General features: G+C 27.0%; 2 protein-coding genes across 6 annotated transcripts; one reads left to right on the forward strand and one right to left on the reverse strand.

The window, feature by feature from the left end:
- The first annotated feature begins 279 nt into the window (after positions 1 to 279).
- LOC117239115 (kinectin) lies at positions 280 to 15,700 on the forward strand. 2 transcript variants are annotated; one of them, XM_033504430.1, is made up of 18 exons: positions 280 to 675; positions 1,418 to 1,580; positions 1,813 to 1,976; positions 4,225 to 4,407; positions 4,888 to 5,209; positions 5,551 to 6,332; positions 6,549 to 7,262; positions 7,337 to 7,506; positions 7,594 to 7,768; positions 8,098 to 8,184; positions 8,425 to 8,673; positions 8,751 to 8,894; positions 8,973 to 9,131; positions 9,210 to 9,332; positions 9,482 to 9,562; positions 10,956 to 11,198; positions 12,541 to 12,580; positions 14,609 to 15,700. In XM_033504430.1, the coding sequence occupies exons 2-18, from the start codon at positions 1,433 to 1,435 to the stop codon at positions 14,650 to 14,652; spliced, it is 3,828 nt and encodes a 1,275-aa protein (XP_033360321.1). In that variant the 5' UTR covers positions 280 to 675; positions 1,418 to 1,432; the 3' UTR covers positions 14,653 to 15,700. The 2 variants fall into 2 exon arrangements, with proteins under 2 accessions (XP_033360321.1, XP_033360322.1); XM_033504431.1 differs by lacking the exons at positions 10,956 to 11,198; positions 12,541 to 12,580.
- A 553-nt stretch (positions 15,701 to 16,253) lies between these two features.
- LOC117239117 (integrator complex subunit 11) lies at positions 16,254 to 19,376 on the reverse strand. 4 transcript variants are annotated; one of them, XM_033504436.1, is made up of 5 exons: positions 19,262 to 19,376; positions 18,152 to 18,404; positions 17,665 to 18,087; positions 16,772 to 17,596; positions 16,254 to 16,681 (listed from the first exon to the last, which is right to left on the reverse strand). In XM_033504436.1, exons 2-5 carry the CDS (start codon positions 18,398 to 18,400, stop codon positions 16,391 to 16,393), a joined length of 1,788 nt encoding a protein of 595 aa, XP_033360327.1. In that variant the 5' UTR covers positions 18,401 to 18,404; positions 19,262 to 19,376; the 3' UTR covers positions 16,254 to 16,390. The 4 variants fall into 4 exon arrangements, with proteins under 4 accessions (XP_033360327.1, XP_033360326.1, XP_033360324.1 ...); XM_033504435.1 differs by lacking the exon at positions 19,262 to 19,376 and adding an exon at positions 18,889 to 18,947; XM_033504433.1 differs by lacking the exon at positions 19,262 to 19,376 and adding an exon at positions 18,548 to 18,686.
- Between the last annotated feature and the right edge of the window lie 433 nt (positions 19,377 to 19,809).

Raw genomic sequence — 19,809 nt, forward strand, 5'->3', positions numbered from 1 at the left:
GATAGTATATAGGCATTCCAATAAAATTTTTATTAAATTTAATATAATTATAATATATATACTTTGATAAGTGTGGGATAAAGATATCATATTTTTCTATATGTTAAAAAGTTAACTATAAATTACAATAAAATTAAATCGTTAAATAATATCTATCCCTATTTTATTTATTAAAAACATTTCATTGATATTTAGTAATAAATATTTTTTTGACTATACGTAAAACACATTTAGAAGACTACAGAGAACGAGAGAACTTATCAAATGCTGTTTTTATAAAGTTGGCCAACTTGTTTTAGTATGCAAAATTGGTATAGTGTCACGAATGTGTTAACTCTTTCGTATGTCGTACAGTGCGTTAGTGATCATGAATTAAATTAGGTTATCAATTATTTATTGTGGTTAATTGTCATTGACAATTAACAAAATTCATGCATGAATATTGTTCTCGTTTGTACGAGTGTTTTGCATACGTGGCAGAGGTTGCCACCAATCAGAAAACGGGAGTTTTGATAGGCGTGGCTTCGAACACGTACACTTGTCTGTGCCTTCGGCAGCCATAATCTTGAGAAGTCGTGTGTGAATTCTTGTCGTGATTCTCTGTAGACAAACAGAGTTCGTTGTTCATTTTACATTCCTCAGTAGGAGCGATCTACTGAATTTTCGGTGAGCAGTGTAAGTTTAGTGAGTTTATTAGTTCTATTGTTTTAACGAAATATTAGTACAATATAAATCATTTTGCCGGTTCTACCCGATTCGTGGTTTAACATTAAGGAACTTGACTCATCTTCAATGATTATGTCGTCGACCTGCTTGTCATCCATATGTCATGTTTACCATACTTTTCTCCAAAATTTTCATCTAACAAATAATCCCATTATAAAACACTTTACATATACGCACATGCACGCATCGAATATACACTTACGTTACGCGCACCCGCACAATATATATATGCATATATGTATATACAATTATATGTTATATATATATATGTGTGTATATACACAATATCATTTATTTTTTTACTCTATATTATTACGTGCCATAAAATGATACATATATTTTACGGAAAAGTATATTTAATATAAATGTAGAATTAGATTTGTTACTAATTTATAGAGTTTGTAATGGAAATCTTTTTTATTGAATTAAAGAATACGTGTGTTTAAATATACTACATGTATCATGTACAAAGTACTATTGTACATATCAATAGTACTCAAAGAAAGTTAACTAGAAGATAATATTTCAAATAAACTATGATAAGATTGTGTAACATCATGCAAGAAATCAAGAACACTTTAGTTAACTGCTCATAGTTAATCTTTTCTTATTATATACAAATTAATTAATGAAATCTTAAATTATTATTATATAAATTGATTATTATCATATAAATACTTTACTATTACAGGTAAAAATATATAAAATGGATGTCCAAACAGGATTGGTATATGTAGCAGTAGTAGTCATTTCTGCAGCAGTTATTGTTTTAGTATCAATGTTTGGTATAAAAGAGAAATCTTATGAAGAAGCAATAGCAGAACAAAGAAAACTTCCTGATGATCTTTTGTTAAGTATGTATAATTCTATCATAATATGATATAAAGATGTCAAACAAATAATTTGGTTTGTCAATTATTGAAAAAGGTATTTGTAGTATCTTATTGATTAAATGAATTATATTAAACATGTTTTAATATTATTATGGATAATTCTTGGCACTTAACTTAAATTATTATATTGGAAGTTAGTATGAAACACTTTTATAAATGAATATGGTAATAGTTGTATTAATATTCATTCTAGATAAAAAAGATAAAAGTAAAGAAAAGAAACATAAAAATAAGGCAGGAAAGAAAGTAAAAGAGAAGAAAGAAGAAAAGGAAGAAAAGGAAGATAAAGAAGAGAAACCAGAGCATGTACAATTTGAGGAAAATCCACAAATTTTACCATTAGAGCCATTACTTCGTGTAAGTACATTTATTAAGTATATGATTACCTTTCTTCAAACTTTCAGTTGATCTAAATAACTTTTGTAGAAATATTTGTTTAACTTATGCACAGAGTGTCCTGCAACATCGGAGAACTGCTCAGTTGTGGATTCTGCTGTTTATATACTTTTTTTATAGTTTTCATGTGCAGGATCCACCATCAAAGCGATTCCCCAATGTTGTGTGAGACCTTGTATTTACATTATTTGTTCAAAAAATAAGTAAAACTATCAGAACCAATTAAAACTGCTTACTTAAAAATACATTTGACATTATATTTGTTAATAAAATAAGTTAAATAATTATCAAATTATTAATTTTCTAAGAAACTTCAATTAGAATAATTGTATTGTTTATCTTTTTTTGTCTAATAAGATATAAAAATTGATCTGTCTTTTAAAAAAAATGTATTGTTTAATGTTAATTGAAGTATATAACAAATATAGTTTAACAACAAGATTGAAGTTCGTTTCTCTAATTTTTAAATATTTATTGTATATTTATGCGTGAATCGTCATGCATATTTATAAAATAAAGATATACACATGCGCTTTTTTATTCTTGAGTTTTCATACATTTCATGCATGAAATATGGTATGCTTACATATTGTATGTCACACTTACATATATGTCATTTAAGGTCTTTCTATTCATGATGTATCATATTTCTGGCTAGGTGTCATCCAAACCATAAGGACTAATTATAATATTTTAATGTAACTGTTCAATAACATGCAACATCTTTTTACATTTGTACATCACTTTATCTGAATTAATACATTTATGTTTTACATAGTTTAAGATAACAATCTTAATTTAATCTCAATTTAATCAGTGAAATTTTGTTAAAAACGCCCAAAAAATGTAGTTTGTCTCTTTCTATTATCTTCCATCTTAGTTTTTTAATTACTATAGTAATTTTTAAAAATGTACTAATGTGAAATAACTGCACACTCCTATATCAATGTAAAAAATCCAGTTAATAATGTTTTCCCTCTAGAGTCAAATAAATCGTATATACATTATATTAAAATGGACATTTGCTCTTTTAAAGAGATAATTTCACTTTTTGTTTGCAGAAAATTTGTATAAAATTAAATTTATTTAATTAGCGTATGGAGAAATAAAGTTTTGTAATAAAAAAACAATTTACAAGCAAGTTGTAGTATTTTAAAAACAAATGATTAGTGTTTGTTATACATATAGTAATATGCATTTTTAAAAATATGTTTACATAATTAAAATTTTCTACATAGCAACTTCGTTCTAATTTTATAATTTTTTAATTCTTTATAAATGTATGTAATATAATTAAAATTATGCCATGGTAAGTTAATTTAAATTCTAATGTTGAGTATGTAATGAAACATCTTATCTTGTATTAAAATAACCTCAGGAAACATTCAATATATTTAAAAACTGAAAAGTACAATAAGAATTTATGAATTTTTATATAGATTTACATTAAAAATGAAATAAAATACCAATATAACATGAGACAAGTTATTTAAAGCAAAAGTTTGTTTTTTTTGTATATTGCTCATTGATAAACAGTTCTAGGACCTCAAGATTAATTTCTATAAATAACTGTTCCACACATGATAATATCTTATTTTTATTGCTACTTTATCATGTAGATGAAAATTAAGAGAAATAACAAAAAGATATAAAATCCAATTGAATAAAAAATACTCTTTTAATGATACATTTATATTTTTTAATTATACATTTCTAGAAATTTGAAAATGCTATTATTGAATAACTAATATTTTCACAATTATATTAAAATTTAGTAGTGGTGAAGAGTATTAACTGTTTTTTCATATTAATATCTTTTTCTTTTTAAATTGTGAATGATGTAGTGGCTTTATCAATTTCAGGTATATATGTTTGGCAAGAAATCAAAATAAATACAATTTCAAGGTGAAAAATGCATCTGTAATATTTATATATAAGTAAACTAAAAGATACTATTATTTTTTTGTAAAAAATATTTTATCTATTGATAAAAACCATAATGATTAAAAAAACTATAAATTTTTAGCTCCTTTATATATACATATATACACAATAACTAACCAATATAAATAATTCTATATGTCCATTTTGATATAATGTAAAATTATTATTATATACCTGTTATTATAAAAGTGAAAGTGCATTGCCTTCACTACTTTTAATTAGTTCAATACATGGGAAACATTTTATATATACATTGAAATCATAGGAGGGTAGCAAAGGAAGTAAGAAGAAAGGCAAGCATGAAAAGGTAAAGCCAATTCTTGTAAATAAAGATGAGCCATTGGTTATTGTGACTGAATTAAGTCCTTCACAACCCCTCTCAACAGAGGTTAATCATTTTGACCTCATTCAACCAAAGGACGACCTCGAACTCATACGGAGTCATAGTGTGAGTGAACTGCTTTTGGTAGAATATTTTATCTCATATGTGTTCCATTCATGTTTTCATATTTTGCATAACTTGCTGCTTCTTTAACACTAAAGCTATATATAGTGCTTCTTTTGTATTGTTAAAGCATTTTTCAAATTTACCTACGCCTTCAGATTTTAAACTGATTTTAGTTTGATAAATTAATAATATTAAAAAAATTTTAATAAAAAAAGTTTTCATAAATTGAGTTTAAATGTAAACTTTTAAGTTGATATTATACACGATATAATTGTTTATTAATATTTTCGCTGCAATATCAAGTTCTTCTAACTATTTATTTTCTTTTTGTTGTGTGTTCTGTCTGTATGTTTTTTTATGAAATTTTATTAACACATGATTTAATACAAAATTAACTATTATATCTTTAATCTTTAGAATCGTCCCATACACAAGTTTAAATACATATCCTAGTATATTTTAATATGGTTTGTTCAACAGAAAGAAAATTTACAACAAATTGGTCAGTCTGAATCAATTATAAATAAATCTCCAAAGGAAACTCCAACAAAAGTAAAGAAGAATGTGAAAGATTCAGTAAAAAAGAAGGATGACAATATTAAGGAAGAGAAAAAAGAAACAATTAATAATACCAATACATCAGCAGTAGCTAATAAAGATTCTGTAAAAGAAATTAAAGAACAAAAAGAAACTCCAGTTAGAGATGTAAAAGAAATTATAAAAGAAACTGTAATTTCTACTCAATCAACAAATAAAGAATCTAAAAAAGCAAAGAAAAAGAATGATATTCTAGCACAAATTGGTAAGTTAATATATTAGTTAATTCAATTTCTATATTAACTTCTTTAAATGAATTTAAAAAATCTATATATGTGTTTTACTTAATGTCTTTTCATTAATTTTTATAATTTATTTTTTATTTAATATATTTATACTACATAAAACAAAATTATATATACATACAGCCATATTTCTTTTAGTATAATGTTTAATATTTCTTAAATTAAAGATGATTAATTAAGCTTATGTTATCAACTGAATAAGGTGATTCCATATATTAAACTATCTTATCAAGACATTTTTATTATCAAGTGCTTATGATATATATATCTTTTTTAATTTTTGACTCCTTTTTTACTTTAGGTGGAGATAAGGATGCTGTCAATGTATCTTTATTAATGCCTTTAGTTCAGAAAGCTGAACTTAGCCGTTCTGAAATACAAATTCTTATTGACCAACTTTTAAATAAACAAATGGATAATCCTTCAGAACATTCAGAATGGACAGAAGGTCGCGCAGATCCAGTTATTAAATTAAAAAAGCAACTTGCAGAAAAGGAAAAAGCTTTAGCCGATGAACATGAAGCAAATATTGCATTTCAAAATAAATTGAAAGAGTTACGTGCTGAGTTGAATTCTGAAAGGTCTAGATTATCAGCTAATGTAAGACAATTAGAAGAAGCATTGAATGCTAAAGTTACAGAAACTCAAACTCTACATACACGAATGCAACATATCTTGGAAAGTCATGCTGCTGAAAAACAAGGATTTACTAGACAAATTGAACAATTGCAAACTAAAGTAAATGAAAATGCTGCAATTATTCATAAGATGCAAGAGGATCAAGGACAAACTCAAGGTCATATGCAACAAGAGTTGATTGCACAACGTAAACAAATGGAAGTACAATTTGCACAAATGCGTGATAATGAAAATGCATTAAAAGCACAATTAGCTCAAAAACATGTAGAAGTACAAGAATTACAAAGTGAGTTGCAAGCAACTTGTGAGAGTAGCACTGCTGAAATAGAAATGTTACGGCAACAATTAGGACTTATGCAAGGTCAATTGATGCATTCAGAAGGACAATTACAACATTTCAAGGAAGCTGGAGATAGATTGCAAGATGTTGCTAGGCAGCTTGAGGTAAGAAGAAATTGATACAAGGCTTAATATGTCAATTTTTTCAAATAGATAATTAAAAAAATTCCAGAAGGGAAGATCATAGATGTGGGTTGTTATTTGTACAATAAGCTTCTTCCTTCTCATTTTTTGTTGATAAAAATAAAGATAAATAATAATTTTTACATTATACAAAGCGTTAATAAATTGCTAATAAAATATTTATATTTATTTGTTTAGGATTCCCATCGTGCACAAGCTGATTTAGATCACAGACTAAAAAGCGCTCATCGTCATGAACAGGAACTTCAAAAACAAGTGAATTCATTGCAAAGTGAATTAAATTCTGTAAAAACAGAAGCTAATGATGCTTCAGCATTAAAAACAGAATTGAATAAAGCTCAGTCTGAATTAGTGAAATTAAAATCTGAGCTGTCAGTATCAATGAATGAAGTGAAATATGAGGCAGCTGAAATTACAGCTCTTAAAGTGACACTTGTTGACAGAGAGGAAGAACTGAAAGTATTTCAAGAAAAGCTTATTAACAAAGACAAGGATCTAGAAACATGTAAAGAAGAACTTAACAATGTACGAACTGAACTAAAGCAGTCAACAGAAAATATAACACAGTTGGAAACACAGTTAGAGGCAGTACAGAAGAATTTAGATACTGTACAAGACGAACTTAACAAGACAACAAAAAGTCTAGAAATAGCACAAGGCGACGTTAATACTAATCAATCGAACATGGAGAAGTTAGAGGAACAGTTAAAGCAGTCCCGAAATGAATTAGAAGAAACACGTGCTGAACTTAAAGCTGCAAATGAAAGAACAAATGAAATGAACGTGTTAAAGGCAGAAATAAGTAGGTTACAGAAACATGATCAGCGATCAAGTGAAACTCAGTTACTGATTACACGACTGCAGGAAGAAAATGATAAACTTTCTATACAGGTATCATTTATTTAAATATCAACATAAATGTAAATTATATTTCGTTGAAAATATACAGATTATTTTTCTTTCAGCACACAATTCTCGCAGATTTGGAAAAGAGACTTAAGCAATTACAAGAAGATAATGAATCACTGGCTTCTCGATTAGCAGCAACTACTGAACGTCCAGCTGCAGAAGGCCGTGAAAATGGAATTGATGATAATGTTCAAAAGAATGTACAACTTGTAGAACAAACCAATTTGTATGTATAAGTCTATTCTAAAACACTTAATTTAGTATATTTTGATTCTTGATGATCAATCTTTCTTATATCAATTATATCTTAAAGGTTGGCCCAAAAGGAGAGTCAATTGAATGCTTTAAGAACTGAATTAACACATAAAGAAGTGGAACTGAATCAATTAAATACTCAGATTGATGCATTACGAAGTGATGTAAACAATCAACGTACTCTTGCTGCCCATTTAAATAATGAATTGGAAGCACAAAGGTCCAAAAATAATGTAAGTTATAATATGTATAGATAATCTTTTTCCAGTATATTTATTTAAGATATATATACATGTATATATATGTGTGTATATATATGTTAATACTACCAACACGTAAGTGGTTAAATTGTTATATAAATATACAGTTAAATTTTTATATAAAAATATTTTTTTATATTTATGTATTTTTGCAATCAATTTTTATTGCTTCCATCACTTTGCCAACCTCCTCTTAATTTTGAAATTTCAAAAGAATTCTTTAAATATATTTGTCAGTCGTTTATATGAAATATCTATCTCAAAGTTTTACACTGATCTTCATTTCTTTATGGTTGGAACAGGAATTACGTGTAAAAAACTGGAAAGTGATGGAAGCTCTTTCCGCCGCCGAATTGCGTGCTAAATCTAATAATGGGAAGAACTTTGATGTAAGTCCCCATTTTACCTATCTTAATCTTTATTCTTTTCTTTCTAAATTTAGAACTGATCTGTTTGTTTTTAATATTTTATATATGTATAATTGAATAAATTATAATTTCTCACCTACGCTCTCACCCCTTTTTCCCTCCACACTCTCTCTAAAATATGAATATCATACATGTATATTCATTCATTTTTTCTCTTTAATAAAATAGATTAAATTTAAATGAATAACAATTAATTTTTAGGAAATTACACAAAAAGTAAAAGCAGAAGAAGAAAAGTTAACAAAGGCTTTATTAGAAAGGATATTCCCAGAAATAAAAGTATCTGAAAAATCACATGAACTATGGCTCAAAGTTTTTGAAGAAAAGGTGAATACAGTTTTTACTGAATTGAAGAAAAAGAATACTACTGATAATCATTCAGAATTAGAAAAACAAAACAAAAATTTACAAGATATGGTTTCGCATTACAAACAAATTATTGATGATACAGTAAGTTTCTATTGCATTTGTAATATGTTCTTGTTAAATTTTTACTTCGATTGTATTTATCAAAAATGTATCTACAGGAAGGTATGCTTAATAAGCTGCAAAGTCATGTAGAATCAGAGGAAACAAGGTGGGAGTCACAGCTTCGACAGAAAGAAAGTGAGGTAGCAGGTCTTAGAATTGAATTGAATGAACTCATGAGTAAATTAAATATAAATGAAAAGGTAAGCTCTGTAAAAATATAAAAATGCATTTATCTTTAATATTTTGAAATGTAAGTAAATAATTTCATATGTTTGTAGTTACAAGATAAGGTAGTAGAATTGGAAACCAGACTAAAAGAAGCTGAATCTTTTAAAGAACAAGCTAATGCTGAATTATCGACACATAGATCCACACCAAAATCGGTTTTGAGTGAAGTAGATACTCATGATTTAGGTACATTAGAAAAGCTTCAAGAGGTAAATCAATAAAGAAATAAATTATTACTTGGATATGCTGAATAATATGTCATAAAGCTATTGTTACATTAATTATAGGAAAAAGCACGATTGTCAGAAGAACTTCAAATAGAATGTAACAAAAGAGCAGCGGTAGATGCAGAATTGGATAAATTACGATGTGTAGTTACACAACTTCATCAAAAAATGTCACAACTTAAGGTATTATATATGTAATGTATATGCATATGTATATGAACAATTTGAATGTTACATATTTTTGAAATCAAATTATAAAATATTGACATTAATTATAAAGTATTATATACTTTTAAATTGTAAATATTATCAAGGATTTCTGTTAATTTTAGAGTGAAGTTTATGGTGGTTGTAGCAGTTCAGAACAGCCAATATTAAATGGACCGCCAGCTTCTGAATGTTCTAATTCCGAGGTTAGTATACATTGATTTTAAATGTTTCATAAGTGTCATAATTAATTTTTGTCCAGTGCCTTTTGTATAAAAAAGTTAAAAAGCTTATGTTATAGCTGTAATGACAAATATTATGGCTATAATGCGAAAATGTGAAAAACTACATAATGCTGCAAAATTCTGACGTGATGTATCAATTATAATTAATTTGTGAAATTAATTACTAACAACAGACCTTTTGTGTTTTGCTGTTATTGTACTATATGTAATGATTATATGGTAACAATTTATATATAGATATTATTTTGTAAAAGTCAATTAAATACTTAACCGTTTCAGTGGAAAGTAAACATTTTCTATTATGAAGTTTTCTTCAATTGAAACATGGAATTTACTTGATGTAATATGATTCTAGTAATTGGGGTTAGGTTGTCTTTTACAAAGTATTATCTACGAAAAATTCGTTGTTTATTAGATACGTAATATAGGCAATCAAATTGATAAATTAATGGGGAATACATAACATTGTATTGAATATAGTTAAATCATATTAAATTTTATTTTATTAATACTAGCAGCAAGAGAAAAAGCCCAAATATATATATAATTGTAGACCTTTGAATTTGGCTGCTAAATTTTACAAATTCAACAAACTCAAATGTGGTATTATTGCCTGCACATATTAATTTAATTCATATATACACATAATTTCATTTAATATATTATACATATTAAACTCATATATGCTAATTATTCAATGATACCACAATTTATACCTATATAATACTTTTGTGCATTTAATGAAATTTCGATATTATACGATCGCTAACAACAACGATTAATTTGCTAATGTTGCTTATTAGCAACTACTATTACTATTTTATAGATATTTTGTGTATAGTTTTGTATTTAGAAAAATGATATCAAAAATTTACATTTTTGATTTAATACAAACATGAAATTGTTTTCAGAAAAGGAAATATTACTTTGTCAACCTATAATTATATAGTTCTTATAGAAAAAGAGTTATACATTTATAAATAATACATACATTTTACTACATTTATTCATGTGCCAAAATGTAAATTTTTTTTAGTAGTATAAAAAGATATCTGCTTTCGAATTCCATCATTTTTCTAAATGCAAAGAAATTTTATGGATCATATATTATTTTGAAATAATATAAGAAAAATATGTGAATTATTCTAATAAAATATAAAAAGTTGAAGTTTTTATCAAACAGATATGTATCAGCAATTTGATTGTTGTGTATCATTTGATGTTTGAACCATCTCTATTAACAGAACGACAATTTTGAAAATTTTTCTTTGCTTGATACATTAAAAAATTTGATAAATTGTCGTTACCTAATGTAATGTGTGGTGAGTTAAATAATTATATATCTGAAATGCAGCTCCCACTAGCAACACAGACTCTGATAGCTGCATTAGAAAATATTCTTCTCAAGAATACAGAGTTCGCAAATTGTTCCATAACCAAGCCTATCAATTTGGTTCAGTCTCAACAAGAAATTGACAACAGCCCCCTTACTACAAAATACTCCTCCAAATCTTGTCATATGACAGATCACAACACACAGGCTAGCTGGAATCCATTGATGGGCCAGCAGCATAAAAAGCACAAGAAAAAAAGGAAGGTAAACTCCAAAACTGTGAAAAGAGGAACAAATATTACTGGCTCTGTTACTGTATAGGTGCACTTCAGTTAGTTATTAAAATATGAAACATTTTTATTTGGGCTCAGTATTACAATGAATGTTATTTCAATTAGTATTATGTGTTTTATTAGTCCTAATTATTACATTCATTACAAACGCTTACTCTTTGCATTGTAATTGAATGTTCTATAATATTGCAATATAAATTACATAATATATAATTTTTAAACGTCTGCTGCAACATTTAGAAATATTCAATACTAGAAACAATTTTTTGATATTATATACGTAAGATAATAACAATTCCTTGTGATAATCCTGAGACCTGTGTTATTATTTTATTATAATATTACAGAGTATCATTTGGTAGTCTATAATTTAAACAGTATTTTGTAGTAGATCTATTCTTCATGTATCTCAATAATTTCATTGTTACATACTTTATTGTGGCTGTTCATATAAGCATTGAGAGCAACCATTTACAAGTGATCTGTAGTTATACACAAAACGATGAATTTATATATACATATAAAATTGTGTTTTATAATCATACATATTAACACTTATTATATATTGGTTTTATGTATAGTAAAATAGTATTCTGCACAATTTATTAAGAGTTATTTAAATATGATTTATGTTTGATCAATGTATGTATATGTATATATACACACACACATATATATATATTGGCTTTAAATTATTAATTTCATATGATTTAAAAATGAAAGATTAAAATGGCAGTACTAATGACAGTAAAACTTTACATTTTGCTACACTTGTATGTAGTGAATTTGTTTATGAAATGTGTACAAACACATAATATCTATAATATTTAATAAGCTACGATATTCGTGATATATCTATCGAAAGTGTATGCTAGCAGCATTTTATTTATCATATATGCATTTTGTTTTAGTTTATTTCGTTCTAAAAGGAGGAAATGCGAATAGCGTATGTATTGCAGCAAGCATCCTACCTAATTTTGTACAACAATGTTTTCTAAAAGTGAAAATAAATTATTTTTTAGGAAATTATCTATTATGAAATCATTTAGTATTGCAAAACAAGTTTCAAGAATCATTGGCAATTTTAGTTTGGAAAACTCGATGCAAACTGTAATAACATACTTGTCCCATTGTCCCAGTGTTTGTTTCATAGAAGATAAAAAAGTATTTAAGATTTGCTTAAAATAGCGGTTATTATTAAAACAGCAGCGATTCATCGTGACTCCACGATTAATAAGAACATTTGCTTTGACGTACGAAATCTCATGCTATAACGATGAATAACAATTTTGTTATTTTGATTGTTCTGACAGTCCACTAAGAAACCCATGGCAAAACGGCGCAGATTCGCAGGTATGCAAATCAAAGTATGAGATTCTGGAACTTTTCCTTCTTTTGAAAGGGTTGATGGTAGACTGCTATTAGCAGTTTATGCCAGGTCTTACTACAATAGTCTATTTAAAAATATTAATTTACGTTGCACCACACATTATTTTTTGTAGTATTAAATGTTATGTTCTTTTTTTAATGGGCACTATTTTATTATTTGCTTACAATTAGTAGCATTTCTACAACCAAGGAATAACAAACATAATTACTCAATAATTGAGTTATTTATAATATGTTAGACAGGCTGATATTTTATAATATATTTAATATTATTTTTTTTTATTAGAAATTTATTGGTTATGCTTTTTGTTAATTTCTATAAAATATAATAGTCATAATTCAGATGTTAGAAAAAAATTTTTGAAATTTCTAAGAATTGCAAATTTATTCTTATACTATTAGCTAGATATCTCTGGTTACACATAAATATTTAATTACATGTAACATAAATAAAATTTTATCACATATTGTGTAATATCTTTTGTATTATATTTGTACATATTTCATTTGATAAATTTTCAAATTTCTTAAAGATATTTTCGTTAATGATTTTTTATTATTAGCTGTTTTAAGTTATGAGCTATCATAATGTGTGTGTCCCCTGAAATATGTTGCACAGTGTTTAGATCTCATTAGCTTTATACTTTATTTGATCATGCAGTTTGAATGTCTTGCATCTTGTCTGTCCCAATATGTTGTTAAGGGAGATCAATTTCATATATTTTTATTTCCAATTACATCAAATTTTACATATTATGAAACTTATTACATTATGGTACAGTGTTATTTGTACTGATGTAAAATATAATCATGTGTCCATCAAATTATTTTAGAATATATCAATGCCGTATGGATAGTAAGGAAACTAATTGATTTGTCTAATATCAACTATTCACTTCTAGAAAGCGCAATATTTTTTATATAGATATAGAAAAGTTGTACAAAGACGAACAAAAGTTTATAACATTGCCGGTGCGGAAAGGAGCGATGCGAAGATGATGGGTATCAAAGAACATGCATAGCTACATGTGGATCAATTTTTATGAACACAAACACTGGGGTAAAGGGCACACTATAAAGAAATTTTATGTTTGCTCTATCAAATTGATTATGTGATTTTTCATTAATTTGAATCATAAATAGTTATTCATTATAGTTTTCCATCATTGTTATATTTTATTTTCATAATTTGCATCGCTTTTGCTCTTATATGTTTAATTAACTTTTTTTACAGATGGTAAACACATTATTGGACATAACATAGCATTTTTTTTTAGCAGCCACAATGTTTAGTAAGAAACATGCTTATATTAATAGATAACAAATACTATTAGTATTATTTTGCTATATAGTTAAGTTTATGCTGTTTGATTTAAATTTTCTAATATTAAATTAATGTAAGAGAATAATTAAAAAAATACTAGTTTCTTTATTTTGAAATTTTTACTTTTTCTAAAAGTTCAAACAGCATGAATGTTATTCAAGCTTTTTAAGTGATCTGTTTATATATTTTTTGCTTGCAGTAATATATATATATATATATATGTATTTGTGTAATCCTCACATGTGCAATTAATATTTTATTAGCTAACTAAGATATTTAATATTGCTTTTGTGTACGGTGATGGATTCTATTCAATACAATTTTAATATTGCGTGCTAATTTATTAGCATATGCTGCTAAAAAGGGTATGTGTAGTAATGTATAAAAATGTATCATATAAGTAACATATAAAATTAAAATATAAATAAGCACGCAAAAAGTAATTAGATATATTGTTTTAGTTTTTATTTCCAGTAGATATATTGTCATCTATCTATTCATATTATATATACAATAAAATTAATGACATTAAAATCAATAATGAATCAGAAAAGTGAATTGATTGTTTTGTATCTGCTGGAAGAAAATACAATTATTTTCAATTTTTATCTATATAAATTTTTTTCAAGCATAGGATAATATGATAAACCTTTTAATGTATTTTTCAGGGTGGTTCAAGAAAAAAATAACTTTAAAGAACAAGCTGCGTTAACGCAGCACGACACCAGATAATTGATAAAGAAAATACACGAGAAATTACATATGCTCCAATACTACATAAACATCAATAGTAAATTTTGCTATTGAGAAGACTAATATCACGATGGAAATATGATGAATAATGTTTCTTATGGAAAGAATATATTATTTTATTATATGGAAAGAAATATAAATAACGAACTTTGTAGTTAGACACTAAGAAATAATGAAACTGCTGTTTGTCACAATTACACAATTAATAGATATAAAAAAAGCATAATTAAAAAATTATTAAAATCATGCAATGTAAATTGCAGAACAACAGTAATTATTGTTTAAATATTATTTCTGTTACATAAAGCATGTTCATCAGGCGTGTTTGAAGCCTTCATAGTTTATTTAAAATTTATTATTCATAAAATCATTTATAGAATAAAATGTACGTACATATGTATAAATGTACGCCTAATGGAACGCACGAATTCTAATTTTGAGTAGGTAACGCAAGTATTTTTACGTAAATTTTTTTAAATTAATAGCGTGCAATTAGCAGAGTCTTAGATTATTTTCATATTGTTAAAGAATTTGTATACAAAGCTGAGATCGTTAATGAATTGATGTGCAATAAACATGTTCGTGCGATCATTAGTATAAAAGTATATAGATGGAATTCAATACGTGGCTTGTTAACGCAAATTCACGAACACGTAATTAATTTCGTAAAATATGAGACAAATTTAATAAATCAACTCTAATGAACTTATAAATCAATAATTCAAAAATGTGTTCGAACAGGATGTTTTGAATATATTAAAATATAACGAAGTATACAAATTATATTAACAAATTTATGTTTTAAATAATTTGTAAGTACGAAATTTGAACAATGACAAGGAATAGACCGTATGTAAATGGGGCATTTAAAAGAGCGTTTGTTAATGTTTTTATGTGTTAGTTTATTTTACAAAACAATATAATTTTTATTATGATCTACGTTACAAGATATGAAATAGGTGATAATACTCTATTTATAATATATTAAACACTTGTTTCTTAAAGTATCATTGTTTCGTTTATTTACAAAATTGTATAAGGTTTAACACACATAGTACTTATTTATATTTTACATTTAGTAAAATACGTAATAAGATTATTGTTTTATTTCACGTTACGCAATATACAAATTTCAATAATAATTTGTAATTATAGTGAACGATGTAAATTATTTATTCACATTTTATAACAATCCCAGGTTTCAGGGTAAAATACCTTCAATCAAATAATTTTAACCAAATACCTGCTATAATGGTTATTCAATATATTTCTTCAGTTTTTGATAATATCATAAAAAATGCAGTAATAGTATTTTTTTTGATGGTATTTAGCTTAAAGTACGAAAAGGAGTAAAAAATGGTATTTATTTTATATAAGTAATTAGATAATCCATATACGATACTACAATGAAAAAATATTTTTAATCTATCAATATTCACAATTATAATAGTACAATACAACATGATAAAATACAATACAATATAACGCAATTATTCTAATGCATTTTTTAAAATGAATTAATGACTTAATCTGTGATGAATAAGTATATAAAACACATAGAATTTATAATTTATACCTATATACACTTTATTAACCATAGCAGTATCACAGGTTACAAAAAGTCTTAAGATCCATTATGTACCAATTAAGTAATTGATTATTTTTGTTTCTAATACATGTAATCATCAGATCATTGCTTAATTTAGCATAGTTTGTAAAAATCCTAGAATGTAACTACCTAAATCTTCATCTTGATTTGTCCATGAAACATACACGCTTTTTTGATCATCTTCATCGCCTTCTACTTTTACTAAAACAGATTCGACAGATATTGATCCATCTGTTAATTGAACTGTCCAGCCTGGTAATCTCTCTTTCAGTGGTTGTAATAATTTTAAAGTCGTTGAATGTGCTGGACCAGGGTCCCTTACTTGTACAGTGGATGTAAATCGTACTATGTGTTTAGTTATACCTGCAGCTTTTGTCACCTTAAAACAAATTTTTAATTATTTATTATGTATAGCTTAACAAATATACAAGTATATATTATCGATAATTGAACGGAACGTGATAATTACTTCATCTGCGTCCACAAGACATACTCCATCTTCTCGTAACATTAAAACACTGTGAAGTAATCTTCGTCGTTTAGGATCTGGTGGCAAAGCCGAATATCTTTTGGCTTCAGACTTTAATAATGCTAAAGAAGCGTCTACTGGCACTTTGGCGATGGTTGTGATAACACAAGTTTCTCCATTTGCAGGATTGTAACAATTTGTTCCAAATTCTTGTTTTATTTTTTCTTTTAAAAACTCCATTTTAGCAAATTCTCCATGTACAAGCATAACATTTTTTGGCTCACAATATTGTATTAATTGCATAATACCTTTTGCATCTGCATGTGCAGAGAAAGACATATACTCTACTGCCATTTTGACTTCGACAATCTGTCTGTTTTCAAATTCAATTCTTCTAGAACCATTTAAAACTTTATGTCCAACAGTACCTTGAACGCAAAATCCAGGCATAATAACCATATTTGCTTCGTTTGGAGCCCATTTCTTAAAAATTTGTAAAGATAATCCTGCATGCAACATGCCTGGTGTAGCAAATACTACCATGGCTCCAGGATTATCAATATATGCTTTATCAAATGGTTTTATATGTTTAAAATCAAACATATTTCTTTGCACAAAAGTTTTCTTAATTTTTTGATTAGTCCAAGTAATAAACATTTTATAATAATTATTCGCTTTTTCAGTTAATCCTAAAGCAAAATATACAGGAACTTTTAAATTCATTCGCTCCCAATATGTTTCTAATAATATGCATAATTCTTGTGCACGTCCAAGAGCAAATACAGGAATTAATACTTTGCCACCTCTATCTATGCATTCATGAACCTAAAAGATAAATTTATAAGTTTCATGTAAAATCTAATACACGTGTAGTATTAATAATATCAACATACTTTCTTTAAGAAGTCTCTTTCTCTACATCTTTTAGAATCTCTGATAGTTGTTGCATATGTTGACTCTGATATTAATAAGTCTGGTCTACATTTATCTATCCAAGCAGCACCTAAATGCCTATCAGGAGTCATATTGTAATCCCCAGTATAAACGATTGATTGTGAGCCAACTCGAATCCAAAACATTGCAGCACCAAGTACATGTCCTGCATAATATGCTTTTATTTCCAGTTCCGAATCAACCATCACAGATTGATGCAATGTAACAGCAATGACCTTTTTCATACAGTCTTTTATCATTTGTGACGTAAAGAAGTTGCTTTCTCCTTTACGTTCTACTGCAACTTTTCTCATATCTTCGAGTAAGATTGGTGCAATGGCTTTTGTTGGATGTGTCATATAAATTGGTCCAGTATATCCTACCTGTAAATGCAATCATTTCGTCAAAGATCATGTTTTAATATGTAACTTTTATGATCTATATTACCATCTCTGTAAAGTATGGGAGGGCACCACAATGATCTAAATGAAAATGTGATATAATCACACAGTCTATGTAATTAGTCGTTGGTCCTTCTGGGATTATGTATGAAAAATCTGGGAATCGTCTTTCATCATTGAATCCCATGTGCATGCCACAATCCAACATAATGTTCTTTCCACCCATTGATACAAGAATGCAGCTCCTTCCAACATCTTGACCAGCTCCCAAAGGGGTTACTTTGATATCTGGCATTTCTCTAAATAATGTATCTCAATTAAAATAACCTATTTACTTCATTTATTTATATAACATTATCATATAATAGAAAAATATCTATTATAATAAGGAAAATTAGTTTCGTAAAAATAGAGAAAATTTTCTATCATTATAATTACCTACAATATCAGTCCTTTGACTGATAGGCTGTTTAAAAGATTTATTTGATATGTTATCAAAAACGATCAATTCACAGATATTAATTAATCATCTTTCATTTCGTTGCTATTTTTGTATAATGAAGAACAAACCGAGTATCAGTCCTTGTTGCTTCATGTTATTAACCTATATTTTTACCGTCTCTTTACCGCAGACAACATAGAGAATGCAAGTGACTGATAGAATACGACCAATATAGTAGCGGCCTAAATTAAAACTAAAATCTTCTATGAAATTACAAATAAAATATAGAGAGGATATTCTATAATCGCAGAAGAAGTGTAGACTTTTATTCTTATACATACTTCTGCTTTAAAAAATTGCGATATAATCTATAAATAACTTAAGCATAAATTATGCCCGATAAGTAATCAATTAATATAACCGTACCGTTCGTATTACCAATTTAATACAGTACACATAATTTTATAAAAATAGATATATAGAATATACATATATATCGGACTAATACTACGACTTATAAGATTTGTTCATTTGCATTTTTTCACGTTGTGGAAAGTATCTAATAAACTTTAGTTGTAAAATTCTGTTTTTGATAAAGATTGTTTTGAAAGACATGTCCATAACATGTACAAAATTCTACGATATCATTTGTAGATACGTGGTGTTCCTGTTTTACCTATAATAAACATTGATATTTTACGTACAGTTACCTACATGATCGACCGACACTCAAGAATTTTTAAAGTAGCGTTGGGCCTGTATCTTGTCCAACCTTCTTCCACCGGACTGTGGAAACACGTTCCTGCCCCTGGATCGTTAGACGCAGTTTCACCAGTAGCCTCCTGTACGGCTACAGTGAATAACTAAGTAAATTAATATTGCAAAAATGAGGAAGCACTCGTGTTGATTTGGTTTGAGAACTTTCTATTTTGTAGTTACATATGGTAAACTAGAGTTGCAAGATGGAATGAATAATTCACTTTGACAGCCCTTCTGGCTTTTAGAGTCATTTCTTTCTCAGCACACTTTATTGCTAGAATATTTATGATTGAAAATACTGCTCCGGATATGTCGTTCGTTGGTAATGAATTTCTTTTCAGGTGGGATTATACCGTTTACGCGATAAAGTTGTATTATAAATAATACGAGCCTAAAACTTATGGTAAGTTTCAAATTTGTCAAAAAAAGGAAAACAAGTGACGTTTTATATTATTTTAGAAATTCGAGACGCGATAAATTTTAAACACAAACGCAAGACTTGC

Source organism: Bombus vosnesenskii, unplaced genomic scaffold, assembly GCF_011952255.1.
Source record: "Bombus vosnesenskii isolate JDL3184/JDL3185 unplaced genomic scaffold, Bvos_JDL3184-5_v1.1 scf7180000013883, whole genome shotgun sequence".
NCBI lineage: Eukaryota > Metazoa > Arthropoda > Insecta > Hymenoptera > Apidae > Bombus > Bombus vosnesenskii.